Source organism: Lobosporangium transversale, assembly GCF_002105155.1.
Source record: "Lobosporangium transversale strain NRRL 3116 chromosome Unknown BCR41scaffold_61, whole genome shotgun sequence".
NCBI lineage: Eukaryota > Fungi > Mortierellomycota > Mortierellomycetes > Mortierellales > Mortierellaceae > Lobosporangium > Lobosporangium transversale.
Window position 1 is genome coordinate 110,201 of NW_019029039.1, and position 19,500 is coordinate 129,700.

General features: G+C 41.5%; 5 protein-coding genes across 5 annotated transcripts; 4 read left to right on the top strand and 1 right to left on the bottom strand.

The window, feature by feature from the left end:
- The first annotated feature begins 74 nt into the window (after positions 1–74).
- BCR41DRAFT_342383 (hypothetical protein) lies at positions 75–3,300 on the top strand. Its single transcript, XM_022022286.1, has 5 exons — positions 75–695; positions 778–1,029; positions 1,233–2,490; positions 2,586–2,686; positions 2,811–3,300. Exons 1-5 carry the CDS (start codon positions 102–104, stop codon positions 2,958–2,960), a joined length of 2,355 nt encoding a protein of 784 aa, XP_021876272.1. The 5' UTR covers positions 75–101; the 3' UTR covers positions 2,961–3,300.
- Positions 3,301–5,053: 1,753 nt separating this feature from the next.
- BCR41DRAFT_401357 (hypothetical protein) lies at positions 5,054–10,732 on the top strand (the record flags this gene model as incomplete). Its single annotated transcript, XM_022029214.1, has 2 exons — positions 5,054–6,196; positions 7,307–10,732. 2 exons carry the CDS (start codon positions 5,054–5,056, stop codon positions 10,730–10,732), a joined length of 4,569 nt encoding a protein of 1,522 aa, XP_021876273.1.
- A 689-nt stretch (positions 10,733–11,421) lies between these two features.
- On the top strand, positions 11,422–14,207 carry BCR41DRAFT_426141 (hypothetical protein; the record flags this gene model as incomplete). Its single annotated transcript, XM_022030687.1, has 3 exons — positions 11,422–12,513; positions 12,655–12,769; positions 12,861–14,207. The coding sequence occupies exons 1-3, from the start codon at positions 11,546–11,548 to the stop codon at positions 14,205–14,207; spliced, it is 2,430 nt and encodes an 809-aa protein (XP_021876274.1). The 5' UTR covers positions 11,422–11,545.
- A 22-nt stretch (positions 14,208–14,229) lies between these two features.
- On the bottom strand, positions 14,230–15,727 carry BCR41DRAFT_328669 (thioredoxin-dependent peroxidase). The gene is made up of 7 exons (XM_022021704.1): positions 15,702–15,727; positions 15,529–15,572; positions 15,316–15,453; positions 15,101–15,175; positions 14,815–14,915; positions 14,591–14,684; positions 14,230–14,438 (listed from the first exon to the last, which is right to left on the bottom strand). Exons 1-7 carry the CDS (start codon positions 15,708–15,710, stop codon positions 14,390–14,392), a joined length of 510 nt encoding a protein of 169 aa, XP_021876275.1. The 5' UTR covers positions 15,711–15,727; the 3' UTR covers positions 14,230–14,389.
- Positions 15,728–16,464: 737 nt separating this feature from the next.
- Positions 16,465–19,283, top strand: BCR41DRAFT_382302 (hypothetical protein). The gene is made up of 8 exons (XM_022027351.1): positions 16,465–16,594; positions 16,750–16,817; positions 16,982–17,089; positions 17,179–17,360; positions 17,509–17,691; positions 17,791–18,088; positions 18,208–18,978; positions 19,077–19,283. The coding sequence occupies exons 1-8, from the start codon at positions 16,587–16,589 to the stop codon at positions 19,097–19,099; spliced, it is 1,641 nt and encodes a 546-aa protein (XP_021876276.1). The 5' UTR covers positions 16,465–16,586; the 3' UTR covers positions 19,100–19,283.
- The last annotated feature ends 217 nt before the right edge of the window (positions 19,284–19,500 follow it).

The window sequence follows — 19,500 nt, forward strand, 5'->3', positions numbered from 1 at the left end:
AGTAGTGATTGGACGCCACCAATATTTGTTCGATGACACATGGCATTAATAGCATTTCTCACATCATTTCATGTAATTGGACTAATTAGACAACTATACGAATGAAGCTACTTTTGTCTTTCAGGACTTTAACTGGGACTTCCTCGCTCCATAGTCCAGTTGTTCCAAATATAATTAATTGCTTTACTATTAGATGTGTCCGATATTCTCATTACTTTAAATATTGCCTTCGTGATAAGGTATTGTTGGCTCAGGAGACCAAGAGTGGATCACTGCCTAATATCAAATCCAAGTCACCATCATATCACATTCGCACCTGCCAACCACAGCCTGTCCGCTATTTCCACAGCCACAGCCTCAGTAGCAGCGGCAGTCATCGGTATGATATTTTTCAAAAAGCGATGCGATCCGACTATAGTAGTTCAGCAGTATTGACTTCGAAGCGAATTCTCTCAGCAATTACAACAACAGGCGCTGTGACAGGCGAGGAACCTACGAACAAAGATATTAGCGATATTACTGATGAGAGGGGCTTGAAACGAAGATACGAAACGATATCATCACCATCATTCATTAAATTGACAAAAGATGAGAGAAAGATTTTTCGCACATTACTTGGCGCAGCTAAGTACTATAAGAGCCGCACTAATAAGAAAGTTATCCTCCGTGTTGCAGGAGGATGGGTCCGCGACAAGGTAAAGGCTTTATATATGCATTCTTATTCGTCTCCATTCATCTTGTTCATACATCGCTGTCTATTATTTATATTTATTTTAGCTGTTAGGAATCTCAAGCAGAGATATTGATATTGGAGTAGAGGGGATGACGGGACATCATTTTGCAAAGATCCTGAACGAATATTATATTTCTCAAGGAAAGCCAGAAAAACGCTTTGTCGTTATTCCTAGAAACCATATGCGATCAAAGTACTTGGAAACCGTTATTATGCTTATTGCCGGAATGCCCATTGACTTCCTCAATCTTCGATCCGCGGATTATAATGACTCTATGAAGATTCCAGGCGAAACTGTAAGTGTTTTTTTTTTTTTTTTTTTTTTTTTTTTTTCCTTTTTAATAAATAATAATAATAATAATAATAATAATAATAATAATAATAATAATAATAATAATAATAATAATATAAAAAAGCTGACATCTATGTCTTTTTATTATTCGCAGCTATTTTATTAAGCTTTTTATTTTTTTACTTTTTTGATCAACGTGGAATATAGGATTTTGGATCACCATATGAAGATGCTCACCATCGCGATTTTACCATTAATGCACTCTTTTACAACCTTCATACAAACACTGTTGAGGATTATACTGGTAGAGGAGTCCAGGATCTTCAAGATGGCTGGATCAGAACCCCTCTTTTAGCTTATCAGACATTCTGGCAAGACCCTATTCGAATTCTACGGTGTGTTCGTTTTGCAAGTCAGCTTCGGTTTCAGATTGCAGATGATGCAAAGCAAGCAATACTACAGAAGCAGGAGATTCGGAAAGCATTTTCGAAAAGCATTTCATATGAGCGCGTTGGCAGGGAGATGAGCAAGATATTGCGGGACGATGCTGGTAGAGGAATCGCAATCCAGCTCATACGAGAGCTTGATATGTATGATGTTATATTTGCACCTCCTGAAACCAGTATTCTTGTTAAAGGTACCTCTGAAGTTCGCGGTGAAAGAGGAGATGTGGATCAGGCTTTTCAATTGGCTTGGATAATGGAATGGCTCGTTCAGATTCGTCCATGGATGACCGCAGGGGAGGACAGGAGACGGCTTTCTAGATTGAGCTACGATTGGGATTCAGGACTGCAAAAACTGTTGAAAGAGACTCCTTATCTTGAGGGAGCGGTCTACATGCGAACCACTTTTAGTAATAATGACAACAGAGAAAAGAATAAGGACAGCAATAGTAACAAACCTTCTAGGAGTAATATTGATATTGATCAGAATAACAATATACTTGAAGAACGGGGCCAGAAGAATAATATAGTTAACAACGAAGGCAAAGAGATCGAGCTCAAAAACGAGGGCAAGGACAAGGATGAGGACAAAGATGAGAATAAGGATGATGATTATGAAGGTCTTTCATCAGAGGAACTTTTGAAACGCAGCCTATTCCTTTCAACCATCTTATACCCATATAGAAACATGTCGACAGTCGTGAATGGTACTGGCATGCCTGCTAGTCGATGGATCTGTCTATTTAGATCCAGGGTCCGTAAAATCAACATAATGATGACATCCAAAATATTACAAGGGTATAAGGATGCACAAGGACACGTTAATAGAATCATATCTGCGCAAAGCGAACCGTCTGTCAGAAATGAGGGATCTCAGCTGGATGAGAAGGTAAAAATGGTGATGGCAATTAGAGATATTGCTGTGACGCGACACAATGGGGAGCATTGGCCAGGTGTTTTGTTATTTGGGCTCGCACAAGAATTAATCCCTAATCATGACCAGCTCAGGCAAGGCGTCATCGGTAAGGATAGCTTTTTTTTTTTTTTTTTTTTTTCTCTTTCTTGTGAGGTAAGCTTATTAACGCTGTTGAATTATATCGTTTATGGACCTTCACAGATCTTGACGCTAAAGCCAAGGTCATAAAATATAGTACTTTCATGTCAAAGGCTGCAGCATATGACATTGAAGACTGTTACAATTGGCAGCCCAAGGTCCTAGTAAGTCTCTAGCTTAGTCGGATTTTTTATTACCATGCGGTTCCTCGCTGATATTGCAGAATATCTATTAAGGCGTGTTTTCTCCTCTTTCTTTTTATTATTCCATCTACTTCATTGCCGTTAGTATAAAGACCTATTATCACTTGGAATAAGATTTAATAGGAGATACACTTGGATAGCTGAACAGGTTTATGAGTGGGAGCTTAAGCACCCGGAAGCAACAAAGGAAGAGTGTCTGGAATGGGTCATACAGAATCAGCATTTGTTTGCATAAGACGAATGAGATTATCCACTGCTGTATACAAGTCGTTAAATGAAGGAGAGGAGAGATAAGGGAGAGAACTATCTTTCAATAGCTTGTCAAGGACATTTTAGCATGTTGATTTGGGGAGCGGGAGAATGAAGCACCTAGATAAAATCGTCATCCGCCTGTCTTTCTATTCTTTCTTTTTCATTTTACCCTATTCTGTAAGTTTTGTTGTAATGAATGTCCCGACATCTTAGAATCATAAATTACGCACTCATATATAGATACTCATACACCGCCGTTTACTGCTTTTTCCTACTTTTAATTAATTTAACATGTATTGGGCACATGGCCATTTAAATGAAAGTGATAGTAATTTGGGCATAAAATGTGATTATTGGAAGAGTTGTAGTTCGATGGAGCATTTATAATCTTTCTATATTTCTATATTGTATTGCCTCTATGCATGCCTGTTATTACAAGGTGAGTTGATCATGCTCATAATGGAATGACGCGCAGTATGTAAGCAACTTGCATGGCCCTGTTATTTTGTGCATCACTAGGCGTAAATGTGTACAAATATGCGACAGTATGTTCTTAGGCAACTAAAAAAACCTCCGCGAATTATTTTATATTGAGCATTGGATTTCCTACTATCCTTTCTGTCTTTTCCTTTCTTTCTTTCTTTTTCTTTTTTACAGAGATGTATAAGAGCGATGACAAGCTTCCCAAAAGAAAACCATAATATTGCCGTATATTGCCGTTCCCCCCAATGCTGCTTACGCCAGCTCTGATTACCCATAGAGCACAAGTAAGAATTTTTTATGGATGAGACTTTGATGATGGTAGCTTCTGCTTCAAGCAAATTTCAACGCTCCAACCTTATTTGTGTCAGTTCAGTATTCAAGGACAATTTTATAGAGGCTCGTGCGCAGGCCAGGAACATGTACATGTACACAAGGCTCTAAAGAGTGTGGCACAAAGACGTCCTATTATTCGGTTGCTCTTTTGAGTTGAACTTTTTGGCGGTAAAATTGCTGCATCCACATGTTCAGACAATAGACACATGTGTTGCACATTATCTACAATTTGTAATTGCATTGTCGATTGAGACAGAAAGAACTAAAGAACAGATAGAATGGAAGAACAAAAAGAATCCTTTGCATGCCACTGTCCTAATAGGGTAGGAGCAAGACACTATCCCTTTTCCCGTCTGTGTCTGTCTCTCCGCATTCTGCTCTCGCCCTTCCCTCCTCCTCACTTTCACTCCCACTCTCAAGTTTACATTCACTCAGCCTCAACTCTTTCTGTCTGTCTGGTCTGCCTGTCTGCTTGCCTCCTTTGAATGACGATGACTGAATCATTTGTGAGCAAAAAAAAAAGTTCATTTTCAGAAAGCATAAATGAATGAAATAATGAATGAATGAAAGAATCATTCATGTGTAGAGGCTGTCATTGGGAATTAAGCCCGGAGAAATGTCAATTGTCAACTGGTTCCAGTTTATTCTGGTCTTTAGTCTAAATATATTGCCTATTTGTATTAGATCCACACTGTTCATGAGAATATAAAACACTGCAATATATAACATAATACAATTATAGAAATTATAAATGTCCTTATATTTTAGTCACTTTCTTTTTCTTTTTCCCTTCTTCTACTCCTTCTTGCTACTCCTTCTTGCTACTCCTTCGTCTTTTTTGGATCCTCTCATTTGCAAAAAAAAAAATTCTTGCTCATTGACCCATTTCTTCTTTAAGGGTCCTCTTCTTTATTTATTTATTTATTTATCTTTTGTGTAAGTGTTTAAACTTATTTCACAGTGAGACAGACAGAGCTTAATAATTGCTGGTCCCCACAATTTTCTAAGCTATTACAGGGACGCGTCGTGCCTTTTCCTTTGAATTCCTTTGTCAGTTAACTTTTTTTTTCCCTTTCTTTCTCCCCTTCCTTCTTTCCTCCTTGCCTTCCTCTCTCTCTTCCTTTCTTTTCGTCCTTCTGTTGGTATTACTCACCTAGTCATTCACCCACATAAAAGATCTTATTCTTTATACATTTCCACAGATTGCACCTAATTCATTTGACTACTTCCAGTACAACTGCTACTACCACCACAATTGTTATGCCCTCAACGGCAAGTCCCTCAGGGCCAGTGCAAAGCCATGGGCGCTTGGCAGGGGCTCCCGTCCTCTGTGCATCAAAAAGCCCCATTCGCTCTCGACAGCCTCTACAGCCCTTACAACCTTTGCAACAGCAACAGCAGCAGAGTAATCACCAGAGCTACCACCGCCACCAACAACCACTACAACCATATAGCAGCAACAGCACCATTAAATCTAATAGCCGCAACGGAAGTAGCGCCACTAACATTGCCAGCCACTATCGTCCACATCATAATCATTATCAGGAACACAATTCTCCTTCATTGTTATCGCGATCAACGGGTAGACAGGCCCAACATGAACAAACCTATTCCAACTCACCTATAAAGCCGTCCTCAAGTACCATGATAGCAACCACCGCCACTGACCTGAAGGCTTTGCAAAATATCCTAAAGCAGAGCTATTCGACCAACAACATCAACGGTAATAGCAGCAAGGTTACCATATCTGTTGGTAGTGTGATCAATACTGGTCGCAGTAGCCACAGTAGAAGCTCATCACAGACCTCTCGCAAGAGAGTTAGCATCAGTAGCAGCACTAGTAGCAATGGCAGCAGTGTTAACAGCGCCCTTAACAAAAGTAATTTGTCGGCTTCAGCAATCTCAACAACCTCAACATTTTATTCAGGTGTCAAATTAGCGCCGCCAATCTTGAGCGCTTCTGTGCTGGGTATTGAACGTCGGACTTTAGATCAAAAAGCATGGTACACCATCCAAGTCTTCCCCTGTGACCAAGAGATCCCTTCACCTAGTTCGCTCTCGCCTCCACTCTCGAGGAGAAGCAGTAATAGCTACAGCAACTCTACTGTCTCCAGTAATACGGCTAATATACATTTTAGATTCAAGTTCACCAATGAAAACGCAACCAGAGCGGCAGCATCCCCATCCATCAAACCCATCAAATCATCTATCTCACGTAAACCTTACAAAATTTATCGACGGTATGAGGATGTGGCCGACTTTGCAGATCAGCTGGAGGAAGAATTTCCCTCATTACTGGCATTAACACCAACATCAACATTAGTACCGGTGTTAACATCTCATCAGCTACAGCTACAATATACAACTGTGAGCAACAGCGACAGTCCAAGTTCTAGTATTAACGTAAGATTTACTCTCCCCCTCCTATCCCCTCTTCCCTTTCTATCCATTATTCTTTCTCTCTACCATTTCGGCATTGATGATGGGTGCATTTGTTATCATCTCTAGATCTATCTACATCATTATCTTGTGTTCCTCTCCTTTTATATTTGAATGTTTGCTCTCCCTCTCTCTCTCCATCTCTTTATTTCTACCCTCTCGCTCGCTCTCTCTCTCGCTCTCTGTCTCATACACACAGATATTCTGAGCGTCATTGCAGTGTATGTATGGGAGAGAACGAGCGATCTCTCGTGGAATTTTGAAACGCGAGATTTTAGCGCAGGACAATTATAGAAAACGTCCGAGAGTCTTTTGTCATCACTGAGCAAAAGCAAAGTAGGATAGACACAGACACGTGTCAAGTAGAAACCACCTCAGGACAAAAAGGCTTTTCTTAATCTTAGTACTTTGGTTCCTCTCGCTTGCTCAATGATTCTAAGACTAATGCAAAGTTGGCCTAGATTCTAGTGGTAATTGGTGTTCCGCCGTTTTTTTATTTTTTATTTGGCTGCTACTGGTGGCTGTCAACAATAAGGGACTATCTACAATAATCGTGTAATCGTGTAACATCTCATCAACATCATAAGAAAAGGGACCACAATCAGTAAAATGTGTAACGGAACAGACAAGAAAGGAAGAAGGTGCAAACAATAGCTAAAAACAGTTTTTGAACCATAGCCCTTCAATTGGTACAGTCACATCTCGATTTATTCCATTCTTCTTTCTGCACACCACTTTTGTTATTGAAACGACTAATGGAATTCATGAACAAAGGAGGGAAACGAAAAAAAAAAAAAAAAAAAAAAAAAAAAATGCGGATAATTTGCTCAGCTTCTTGTTTAATGAGCAACAATGCTTACAAGAGAATTCGTCATTTTAAATTTTGCATCTCCTTAAAGCTTTTCATTTTTTGGGCCTGTCGGTCAGGCTAGTGAACGTGAATTTGATGCCATTCTATCATCTTACCTGCGGACCAGCATGAATGCCCTTCTTTCATTTGTCTGATTACTTCCTCCTGAGTTCCTTAGAAATATATTTCTCATATTATCTTTGATTTCCATTCATGTAATATAGGACAGGCCATCTTTGTCAACTTTGCTCACGACATCTGCAAGCAACAGTAACAATAATAACAATAATAACACCCACATAGGCAACAGTGGTGCTGCAATGAGCTCAGGCCTTGGTATTCATGCACATGCATCTCCCAACGACCTTTGTACAGCACCAACAGCATCAACACCCATTTTGCCTCGACTGAAATCCCCGTTGGTATTGTTTATGACAAAATCAGTGTGCCTCCAACGTAAAGAAGAGCTCGACAGATACTTGCAAGAGCTGTTTGCTCTTGGGCCCATGGTTGCACAGTCGCGCCTTGTGGCCGAGTTTTTTGGGATATGGAAGACTGATATGGAGGCTCATATGCGTCAAGAGGACCGAGACCCATTAGCCCTGCACACACAAACAACCGCTCCATTTATAGAGAATGAAACAAAAAAAGCTGACGACGTTAATGCAAGAGCAAAGGCCAAGGCCAAAGGAATGATAGAGCCAGAAACAGAAAAAGAAGCATCAGTAGAAGTGAAAGTAGGGCTAGTGACTCCAGCAAAAGCTGAAAACGCAATGACCAACAATGTTGCTGTTGCCTCAATGAGCTGCGAGAAGGCAGTAGCGTGGGGAGGGGGAATAGAAGAGAAGAAGACGTACGGCCCTCATAAGCAAGAGGCACCTAGCGATCATAACAATGCGCCGATCTTGAACCGAATGGCCATATCTAATAGTAACGACCGCCGCTTTTCTCCTGCATCTTCAGTACCAGGCTCTCCAGCTCGTCTGCAGTCTGCTACCCTAGCGCTCGACATTGCGGATGGCAAGGACAGGAGCTTTATCGATACAAAAACTGACTCAACTGCCACTATGTTTTCTTCCATCTCTCGTTCTCCGGCTCCTCCAAGCACAAGGCCTACAATTAAGATGCCGGCTATCACGACAACGGCGTCAACAATGACAACCACTCACCATCCTTCATCGCCATCCTCCTCTTTTACATACATGACATCGCCCACACTCTCCTCACCCAGCCCTAGGAAAACCCACTTCCCACGTAAGGCCTCAACGCCTTCAGGGTGCACAGCAGAGCTACTCATCCAAGCCTTGGAGGACACAATGCCACCGGGGTCATTCTCAGGGTTGGCGCGCATCAATGGAGCAGATGTAGAGGTGATGTCTCCCACTACCGAAGCAGTAGCCCCAGCTCCAACATTGATTGGTAATAGTGGCTCGCATAGGCACCCAACTCCTCCTTTGGGGCTAGAAGCAGCAGCGGTTACGTGTACTGGAGCTGATGGAGGAGTTATTAATACTACAGCTCGCACTATCAACCGACTCAAATCACTCCGACGCCCAAATGCTTCAAAGTATCAAAGCCAAGGAACTGAGATTCACCAGCATGGCTTCAGCCATAATAACGGCGACACGTACTCAGCTGCATCTATGAAAGGAAGGTCTAGCTCCAATACCTTTCAGGGAGCAACACCTGTGGTTGCATCTGCAGCCGGAAGCAATACACCAATCTCATCGTGCTCAATTGTAAGTGCCGCGCAGCCACATGGATTTACTTCGGCTGCTGCTGGCAGCGCAATGAGACCAAGGGTCATGAGGTACTCTAAGACAAATATATCCCGTCCTGAAGTCGATATGCAACCGCTTTCATCCAAGGATGTGACCCCACCCTGGAATAGGACCTTCACGCCGGTACTTGCAAGCAACTTCAACGATCCATCCACGCTCCATTCCCCAATCAGTCCTACAGCATCTGGCAGTCCAAACAGTAGTCAGCTATCACTGTCACTATCCACCAGCAACCCTAATGGCACTGTTGCAGGGGAGAGCACATCTACATTCACAGTGGTGCCCAGTGGCCTAGAGGGTCGGTCACATAAGCCGACCATGTCAGATTCAAAGACCATATCAGCTATTTCCAGTTGGAACATTGGCGCTGGTGGCAGTAGAAGTACTTCCACGCCGATGTCACCAGGGACGAAGATACCCTTGTTAACGCCAGCGACTCTAAGCAGCAGCAGCAACGACAACAACAACCACAAGGCTGGTAGAGGTGATAATAATTCAACTCACCATGGTCTCCGAGCAAGATCCATGTCAATATCTTCCATGTCTTCAACTCTCTCTGTGGCAACGACACCCCCAGCCGCTCCTGGGGATCGCATGCATCCAAACGCAGAGGCAAGCAAGCAGTTGCATTCGCTAACCAAGGTTAGCTCATCAACGTCTTCTTATTCGTTATCATCTACAGCGGCCTTTGTCCCTGTAGAGCTTGAAAGATCGTTTCAAAAGAAGGAAAGACTGGTTCAAAAACCACATGTTATGTTGACTAGCAAAGGGCAGGATGGCGGCATCGGCATCAATGATAACAATCTTTCTGGGAAGGCTCTTGTACTGACGCAACCGTCTGGGGTCAGGGAACAGCGACGTCCATCAGCTGCATCTGTATCTGGGCAGCATGTACGGGCAACCATTACTTCGAAAATGAGCAAGAGTGGCAGTAGCAAAAGACATGGTATGTCGCATTCTATTTCAGTACCAAGGGGGTCTTCTCTGCCTTCCATGACTGCCACAGCCTCTGGTGCTACTTCACCCTCATCATCCGCTACAGACGTCCCCAAGGCGCAAGTAACAGAGTCAGGATTATCACAGGAAAGGGGTTCAGCTTCGAGTATAACAATCAAGAAACGTGTACAAACTCGTAGAGAGTCTATGACCAGTTTATGTTCGCCCACTTCGTCAACGAAACAGCCGGTTGGAATCTTGAAGAACGCGTATCAAAATAATAACGGCAACAGCAGCAGCAGTAGCAATAGCAAGATCAGTGGTGGCCATAGAAAACCAAGTTTCGCTATTCCTTCGGCTGCCAACTTGTTCCCAGTGCAATCGCAACCGTCTCTGAAGAAACCGTCCTTTAAGCCTAATGTGCCGACACCAATATTACCGCTATCACCATCGTCATCACCAATTGCAAATGGAGAATGTTCTCCCTCCATTGTTGCAACGTTCAAGGTTGTGGTGGATGCAGATACAATTGTAGCACTACAGGTGTTTGAGGATAGAGGATTTGTGTTGACGCTAAAAGAGCTTCAATCGCGAGTGCAAAGCAAATTACTCAAGTCCAATATTCAGCTGCCAGAAAAGTTTGATTTTGTCTGGGTGATGCCCATAAACAGTAGCGGCGCACTGAATGGTTCGTTAATGAGCCCATCGAGCAGCGCCCCATGGTCACCATCCCTGCTTTCGCCAGTTTCTGCTTCATTTTCAGCTTCTATGACTGTGACTGCAACTGCGGGTACAGCTTCTTCGGCCTCAGCGTCCTCAACTTCAATCCACCATTTGTCGGATCCAGGTGTTATCTTAAAGTCGGATGAAGATCTGCAAAAGGCTATCCACTCGTGTAAGAACCATAAGGTTACTTTACGATGCAGTCTTTGAACATACCCTGCCTTTTTATTCTTTTTATTATTATTGTCATTGTTATTATTATTTATTTATTTATTTGAAATGTCACCTTTTCTTGGTTCAAGACCAAGCATGTATATAATATATATATTCCGCCCTTTTCTCGCCCGAATGTATCCATTATATTTAATACTCATAATGAAATTGCCTCAATGAACTCTTGTTTTATCCGCACTCCTTCCTCTCCGCATTAATGTAGATAGTCTTTCCTTCCTTCACCCTTTTGCTAAAATGTTAATGACATATGAATAAAAAAGTACGCTTACAAAAAAAATAAAAATCCACACTCTGGCTTGACGCAGTAAAACATACTTCTCTTTCTCTTTTCTTTAAGCTGATCCAAGGGAAACAATACTCGTGCTAAATATGCTGTGTAATAGAAAGTTTTTCAGTATTATTATTATTATTATTATTATTATTTTGGGTGTCTTTGAAGGTTGTTCGCATACTCACGTAGGAAACTATGTAACAAAGAAAAGGAAGGAAGGAAGGAAGCATTGATATAAATGAGATTGAGTGTATGCTTGCGCACAGGGCAAAGGCTAAATCTGTTATTGCACACAGTCAACTACAATGGAGCAGTGGGACTGAATTTTTGGCCTTCAAAATCCTTGAAAGGGGAATATATTTTTCTTTCCATGATTACTTTTTTTTTTTTTTACGTTCTTTCACGTTATAGAAGAAAAGATCCATCAACCTGCTTTGGCATTGACCCTTTCTTTTCAATAAAAAGGAAATCAGGAACACATAACAAGTAATCGGAAGTAATAGAAACAAAGAGTGAGAATGGTTCACAATAGCAGTTCAACAGACGGATCAGTGCATGACCAGGACACCATCATGACAGAGCCTTCAAAGGACACTGTAACATCATCCTCAACAATGACAACAACAGCTAGCAAACCTACCGAAGCTACTTCTGACACATCAGCAACAGGGGTCATAAAAAAACCACCAGGGTCAGGCCCTATTCCAATTACCATGGACGTTTATCTTCAACAGAAGCGAGTCGTGGAGCGCAGACAGCAACAACAACAACAACAACAACAACAACAACAACAACAGCTGCAGCAACAGCAACAACAGCAACAAACTGAGAGTAAGGACCCGCTATCAATCCACCCACATGATAAACAATCAACAACTGCATCTACCCTTAATGCAATAGAACAAATCGCCAGTATTGTACAAGCAACGGTACCAGCTCTGGTACTGACACCACAGCAGCAGTTACAACAACAACAAATACACCAGGTTCCGCTACCGGGTCCTGATCTGACCAACATCATCTTTGGACATACTCCTAATCAGCAGCAGCAACAACAACAACAGTACCATCAATCTGTGATCGACAACAACGCGTTGGGATACGTGTATGGCGGCGCTAACACAGGCTCATCTTCAAAACCAAGTGTCGGAACGACTAATGATGGCAATACAGGAGCCAACCAGAACCAAAATCAGAACCAGAATCAAAACCAAAACCATAGTCATAGTCATAGCCATAGCCATAGCCATAATCATGGTCATGCTCATTCTTACCATCCTTATCATCGCAAGAGTGCAAGTGGGCATCCACAGCAACAACAAAGCTCAAGGACGACATCACCACCAACGCCTAGTGCAACAGCACCAACAGCAGGGTCGTCATCGTCGAGCGCTGTTAACCATAGTAGTAGAAACGCGACACAAAAAGGACCTAGGGCCATTCATGCCATTGAGCTTATCCGTATTTCAGCCGAGATTTTGCAGTTGTAAGCAAGAGAGAGGGAAAAAATGAGCGTGGGACAAAAAAAAATGGATCATTCGATTATCAATGATTTTTTTGGAATATTAACAGGCAGATGTGATGCGGTTTTTTTTTATCATTACGGATTTTCCTCTTCTCAATATAGCCCACCAACTACAACAGGAACAGCACTTATCTATTACCATAAGTACCGCGCCTATCTTCATCAAGCAAACAAGCGTGGCGAACGGGATAATGAGGCTACCAAGGCAGATGAATATGTATGTGCCAAAAAAAAAAAAAAAAAAAAAAAAAAAAAGCTTATTCTTTGTGCTCATTAACATCTATTTTTTTTTATTTTTTTTTTTTTAGTTATTTGCTACAGCGTGCCTACATTTGGCCAGCAAATGCACTGAAGTGAGTCGCAAAGTACGCGACCTTGTCAATGTCACTTATCGAGTGATGAATCCCAGTCAGCCAGGACTTTCACTTTCGACAAAACCTAATGACTCTGAACGACAACAACGAGCAGTCCCATCAAATACCACCACATTAACTGGGACTGGATCTCAAAATCAACCTCAGTATACATATCCAATAGCCCCACCGCCTACTGTGGCGACATATTGGCATATTCGTGATTCGCTCTTGACGACCGAGTTGATGCTGCTTCGGATCCTACAATTTGATTTGGATGTATCATTACCCTTTAGTGACGTACTCCGGATATATAAGGGTATGGGCATGGTGTTTAGCCCAACGGATGAAGAAGCAGCACACCTATACCCAGCTGCATCTAACTTTGACGTATTTTTGCCAGCATTCAATAATAACACTAGCAATAATAACAGTAATTACAACAGCGGTAATAGCAACGTTAATTCTTTTCCTTCTGGATCATCGCCCCATGTCAGCAACAAACATGGTAGTACACCATCCTCCTCTTCGTCCTCATCTTCTGGACCTTCTTCATCTTCAGTGATGCAGCCTCATACGGGGATTCATCCAACATTATCGGCCTTGGTTCAGATTTCGACCACATTCTGTATTGATGCATTGTGCTCTTCCAACATTGCGTTAAATTCATCCAGTCGAGCATTAGCGATGGGTTCTATCTATTTAGCAGTGAGATGTGCAGGGTTAGAGCTACCATTATCGTTTGAGGATTGGTGTTATGCTTGGGGTCGGCCGAATATTGCAGCTGGGTTTGGGATCCCGATTGCTGGAGGAGGAGGTGGAGTAATAGGAGGAGGGGGTGGAAGTAGTGGTAGTGCTGGAGTTAGTAATAGCAATGTGATTGGTATGGGGAACACTAGTAGCAGCGGTCTTGGGATGAATACAGGAGGAGGCGGAGTATCATCAGGAGTGAATGGAATTATGGGATTGAGCGGTACTGGCACCAACAGTTTGTTTGTTTCAAGCCCACGACCTTCTTCAAGTGATACTACGGCCATGTTTATAGAGGGACTTGAGACGACAACGAGCACTGTTGGAATAGGGGGAGGAGTGGTGAATGGAATGTCTTCATCACAGACACAGTCACCCTTGCTGAATAGTAATAACAGTCCACAGCCATTGTCGCCTGCCGTATCAGCATCATTAGAAAGTACTATCCAAGATCCACATCATCATTCTTATCAACAGCATCATCAACCGATGACGGTTGTAGATGAAGTTCGAAAAGTGGTCCAGGAGCTGGGCAGCTTTTACACACATTAATAATAATACAAATTTAATCCTTCTCAGCTGTCTCTCTTTTTTTGTTTATTTGCTTTATTTATCTTTGCAGCTCATTGTGTTAACAAATGGGCAGAAGAGATGTTGATCGTACAAAATGTCTTTTTTATTTCATTTTATTTATTTTCTGATATGCCCAAAATTGAGGAATGACATGGTGTTATTTACAAGTGGGCAAGGACAGCATCAGCGCCTGAGACAGAAACTCCAGGGCTATTGGTGACCGAGTGATAAAGTGAAAGAGAGGAAAAAAAAAAAAAAAAAAAAACAAGCGTGATCAATTACTCGGCAACAATTCAGAGAAATTTTACTTTTGCTTGCGATAGATTAAAAGAGAAAAAGAAAATAGGTGATGATGATCTTACCTAGTCTCAACGCCAATGTAGGTAACCTTCAAGTCATCAGCCACAAGGGCAAAGCGCTTGGAGCGAATGCTACCCATGCCCATCTTAGAAAGGTCTAATTTTATTTATTTATTTATTTATTTTATCGGTTAGTAAAGCAGGTTTTTTTTTTTCCCACGTTCATTCAAGGTCTTTTCAATCTGTGTGCATCAACAAGCAAGCTCGAGTTGTCTTTTTTTTTTTACCTTGATCGAGCCCAGTGGCCTTAACAAATTCACCATTGCCATCGGAAGCAAGGATGATTTTGTCGTTGGACTTTGTCCACTTGCCCCAAGCATCCATGACGCTGAAAAAAATCATGACATGTAAAAAAAAAAAAAAAAAAAAAATGCACCCGTATTTAATTAGCCAGTAATTTGTGTTATGGCATAGGCGGAAGGCGGGCAATATTTCATGCGAGAGCTTTGGCGTTCATTCAACAAATTCAATCTAGAATTTAAAAAAAAAAAAAAAAAAAAAAAAAAAACTTACAAGGCATCGCCTGTGGAAAGGCAAATGATTTGGTCAACACCCTTCTTGACAAACTCGTCATACTTTTGACGGAACCTAATTAAGCAAAAGAAGTATGTAGATAATTGTTTTAATGCTTGTATCGTAAGAACGCTTTTTATTTTTCTCTTTCTTTCCTTTTCTTTGCTTCTTTTTTTTTTTTATAGGCCAAACGAATAAAAAAAAAAAATACGTGCTCTGGCAAGTGCTGGTTGTTGCAGGTGGGGGTGAAAGCACCGGGAACACCAAAGATGACAGCTTTCTTTCCCTTGAGCGAGTTTAGATCGAAGACTTGAGGGATTCCACAAGCATTCTCCAATGCAGGGTCGTAGGGACTAAATTCATAAAGCATAAAAAAAAGTTAAAAATCTGAAGGAACAAAAAGGGACAGGATCGTTGATTTCACATACCAGTACTTGAGCACGACAATAGGGAGGGTATCACCGACTTGGATCTGATAAAAAAAAAAGGATTTGGGAAACGTGAGAATTCGGCTGCGCAGAATGCGTTTTAAACATCCTTGGGGCAAGATATATTTTTTGTTGTGATAAGGACCTAATTGCAATTGAATATATTACACTACCTGAGTCATGTTGAAAAAAAAAAAAAAAAAAAAAAAAAAAAAAGAGATAAAGAAAAAGGCTGAGAGTGTAGGGGAACGAGGAGTGAGAATGGGGGAACGATGGAATGAAGGAAAGAATGAAAATGGAATGAAACAAATGCTTTTTTATACGTTTTTTTTTTTACGCGTTCAGTGAGAGGGGGCTGATGTCGTCTCCTGATTGGATAGCAACTGATCAATAAGATCAATATAAAAATAAAAAAAATCGACGCGTAACAACTACAACGGGCAATGCTATGATAATGTTATCGCATGCTTCTTTTTTTTCAAGGCTAAGTGAATTTATATAAACAAAGATGATGAGGAATGGCATTTCTTCCCAATTAGCAGAAGATAACAGAATCCGTTAATTATTAGCAAGATATAGGAATTGGAGGAAAGTCGTATGTGACCTATATATAACTTATTACCAAAAGACAAGACCGATCTATTGCAAAGACTCAAATAGCGATACGCGTGTATTTAAAGAAGAGAAAAAGGGCCCTAGATAGCTTGAACGTGTTTATAATGAATGTGGAATGTGAAAAGTAGGAGAGGATCTAAAAAAAAAAAAAAAAAAAAAAAAAAAAATTAATTATTGGCATAGGTGTATAAGGAATAACATCCGGCAAATGTTTACATGAAAATGTATCTGTGTATTACATTGCTCCAATGGCACCTGTGTACAGGTCCTATGATATTAAAATCAACATCGCCCATCTTATTCTTTTCCTCTCTCCCGCTTCTTGATTCATCAATCTTTCCTCCCTCATTTCCATCTCGTTCTTCACTTTTCATCTTCATTAACAAAATACATAAAACACACACGCATCTTGTCATTTTCTTTCCAATTTTCTTCCATCAAACATGAGCTGGTAATGAATATATCTCTATACTTTATCCCATCTCCACTTGTTTGTTAGTCTGACAAGCAACAAGCTAAAAAAAAAAAAAAAAAGAAAAGAAAAGAAAAGAAAAGCCATCTCATGTGAAGAGAATCGCTCTCATTCTCTCTCTTTTGTTCTCATAGGAAGGGACTCACAAAGGCTGTCTCGCGATTGCCTCATACCCTCTCCACAAAGACCGGCATTCGTGATTGTATGTTTTTTTTTTTTTTTTTTTTTTTTCCTCCTCTACTCCAAAACTGATAACCGTTGCATTACGACAAAGTAGAAATTTACAAAGCTTAAAAATAGCACAGCCCACTTGAAACCGGACCTGATATTGATTAAGAAGTTACTTTTTTCATTAATGATATTTAGCCACCATTGATCATGAGTTTAAGGAAATGGAGAAAAAATTCACGGATTGTGAGAAGGCCACTTCTTCATTATTGGGTGAAGTATGCAAATATCGTGATAGCGTCACTGGTAAGTTATCACTACTCTCTCTTGTTGCATGATAAACGTTCATCCGACTTTTTTCTTAACTCTGATAAAAAAACCCTCCCTCCATCTAGCACTATTGAACCATCAAGCGGAGTTTGGCATTGTGCTTTCAGAGATTTATGATCCCGCATTAGGCGAACCCAGCGGGGAAGTGACTCCGCGCCGCGCACAAACCGCGCCCGAATCTATTCAAGCAGTGGATGATTTCCAGGCAGTCATGCGAGAAATCAGAGACATCCTCTTGCCCGAAGTGGTATGCTTGTTCACATACAATATATCGTGTTTATCTCATTTTGGAAGCTTTCATAGTAGTATATGATCACGAAACAATGAATGAAAACCAATGGCATAAAAGTAGTATTAAATATATATATATATATATATATATATCTACGTTGTAGGATAAATTAGAACAGCAAGTCGTTCGTCCTTTGACAGAGATGCAAAACTTGATGAAAATGATTCGCAAGACGATTGTGAAGCGCGAACACAAATTGGTTGATTATGATCGCTTCAGGATCTCGTTGAAGAAACTACAGGATAAGAAGGACAGGACACTCGGTGATGAGAAGCAGATCTTTAAGGTTCAAAGGGAAAAAAGGCTTTTCTTTTCTTTTCTTTTTTTTTTAAATCGATTACTTATTAAGGCTGTGGCCTGCAATTTTTTATATGTCTTACAATAGCTCGAGTCTCAATTGGAAGTGGCGACTGCGGATTATGATGGACTCAATAATCTACTCAAAGAGGAGCTTCCGGGATACTTTTGGCTGCGTACGCAGCTGATGGAGCCTATCTTTTATGCATTCTTCTTTTTGCAGCTACGCATCTCCAATATCCTCCTGGATCGGATTGACCCACTTGCCAGGAGCGGATACTATGATTTGACTATGGATGTCCTGCAGGGCTATGAAAGCCGTAAAGGCGACATTGCTCCTACACTTGAATCGGTTGAGATTATCACAAAGCGATCAATTTCCACTCGTAAGCTATCTTGATGAACTTTGTGCTACACAGCTTTTATTATTATTATTGTTTTATTTCTGTTGGAATGTCATACTGTAACCCTTAACGCGTCAGTGTTTTTTTTTCTCCTTCTGCAGCCTACGCGAGCAAGTACGGTAGATCTTCTCACGACATTAGCTCTACAGGAAGCAGTCCTGAAACACCAAAAGCATATGGAGGGGCTTCAAATACATCTCTGACGAGTCCTAAGCCCTATTCACCCCCAGCACCGCCAGCAACTAAACCTTGGCAGGCTGCTACAACACTTAAGCCATGGCAGCAACATGCCTCGTCATCGCCGTCAACTACAAGCTCTACTGCACCAGCTCCCAAACCATGGCAGGCTGCTCCCAAGGCCGCGCCCCCCGTTCCAGCGCCCAAAGCTTGGCAAGCTGCAGGAGCACATCCATCCTCACCTGCGACTGCCCCAAAGCCGTGGCAAGCAGGAACAGCAACAAGTCGGGCCTCACATGAATCCTCGCCACCACCAGCATATTCATCACCACGGGCAGCAAATGCTACTGCTGCAAACACATCTCCTGGGTCTTCATCCAGAAGTGGACCCAATATTCATCTCCACGTCAGCCCATTCAGTACTGGCATTGCGGGCGCAGTGGCAGCAACAGCAGCAAATGCGGCACTCAACGCAGGGAAGTCAGCCGTTGCAGCAGCCAAGAAGCCTCCACCGCCACCAGTACCAAAGCGACTGGGAGCCCCCAAGATGGTCGTAGCGCTGTATGACTATGATGCACAGCAGGATGGGGACTTGAGTTTCAAGAAGGATGACCGAATCGAGATAGTGGAACGAACAGCAAGTGCACAGGATTGGTGGACAGGCAAATTGAATGGTCGACAAGGTGTCTTTCCAGGTAAGACCTTACATTTCAATGCCTTTTTTTTTTTACATTATTTTGAGAATCATTTGATCTGATTTTTCCATCTGTCGGCCTATCTATCTTTCTCATAGGCAACTATGTTCAAGAACTTTAACTAATGATATAATAAGAAAAAAAGAAAAAGAAAAACAGCACCGGTAAAAAACGAAAGAAGTCTCGATCATTTGAGAACTACTCAGAGGTCTAATACTACATAAGCATAACACGCGTCTGTGACTTATCATAGGCGATAATTAATAAAAAAGGTTTCCTGTTTTGAATTGTGGGGCTGAAATGACAGCGAGTAAAACAAAAGCAGGCAGCAAAATGCATCCTCTTCGACAATCAGGATTATGTATCTGTTAATGGATCTTATGATTGGGGAGGGATATAGCAAGTTGGATCGAAGCATACGCGCCCTTGAAGAAGCAGGCACGTGCATGGTTTTGTTATGATGATGTGACTGCCCACTTTTTTTTTTTTTTTTTTTTTTTGGGCGTTCAACTTCTGGCATTT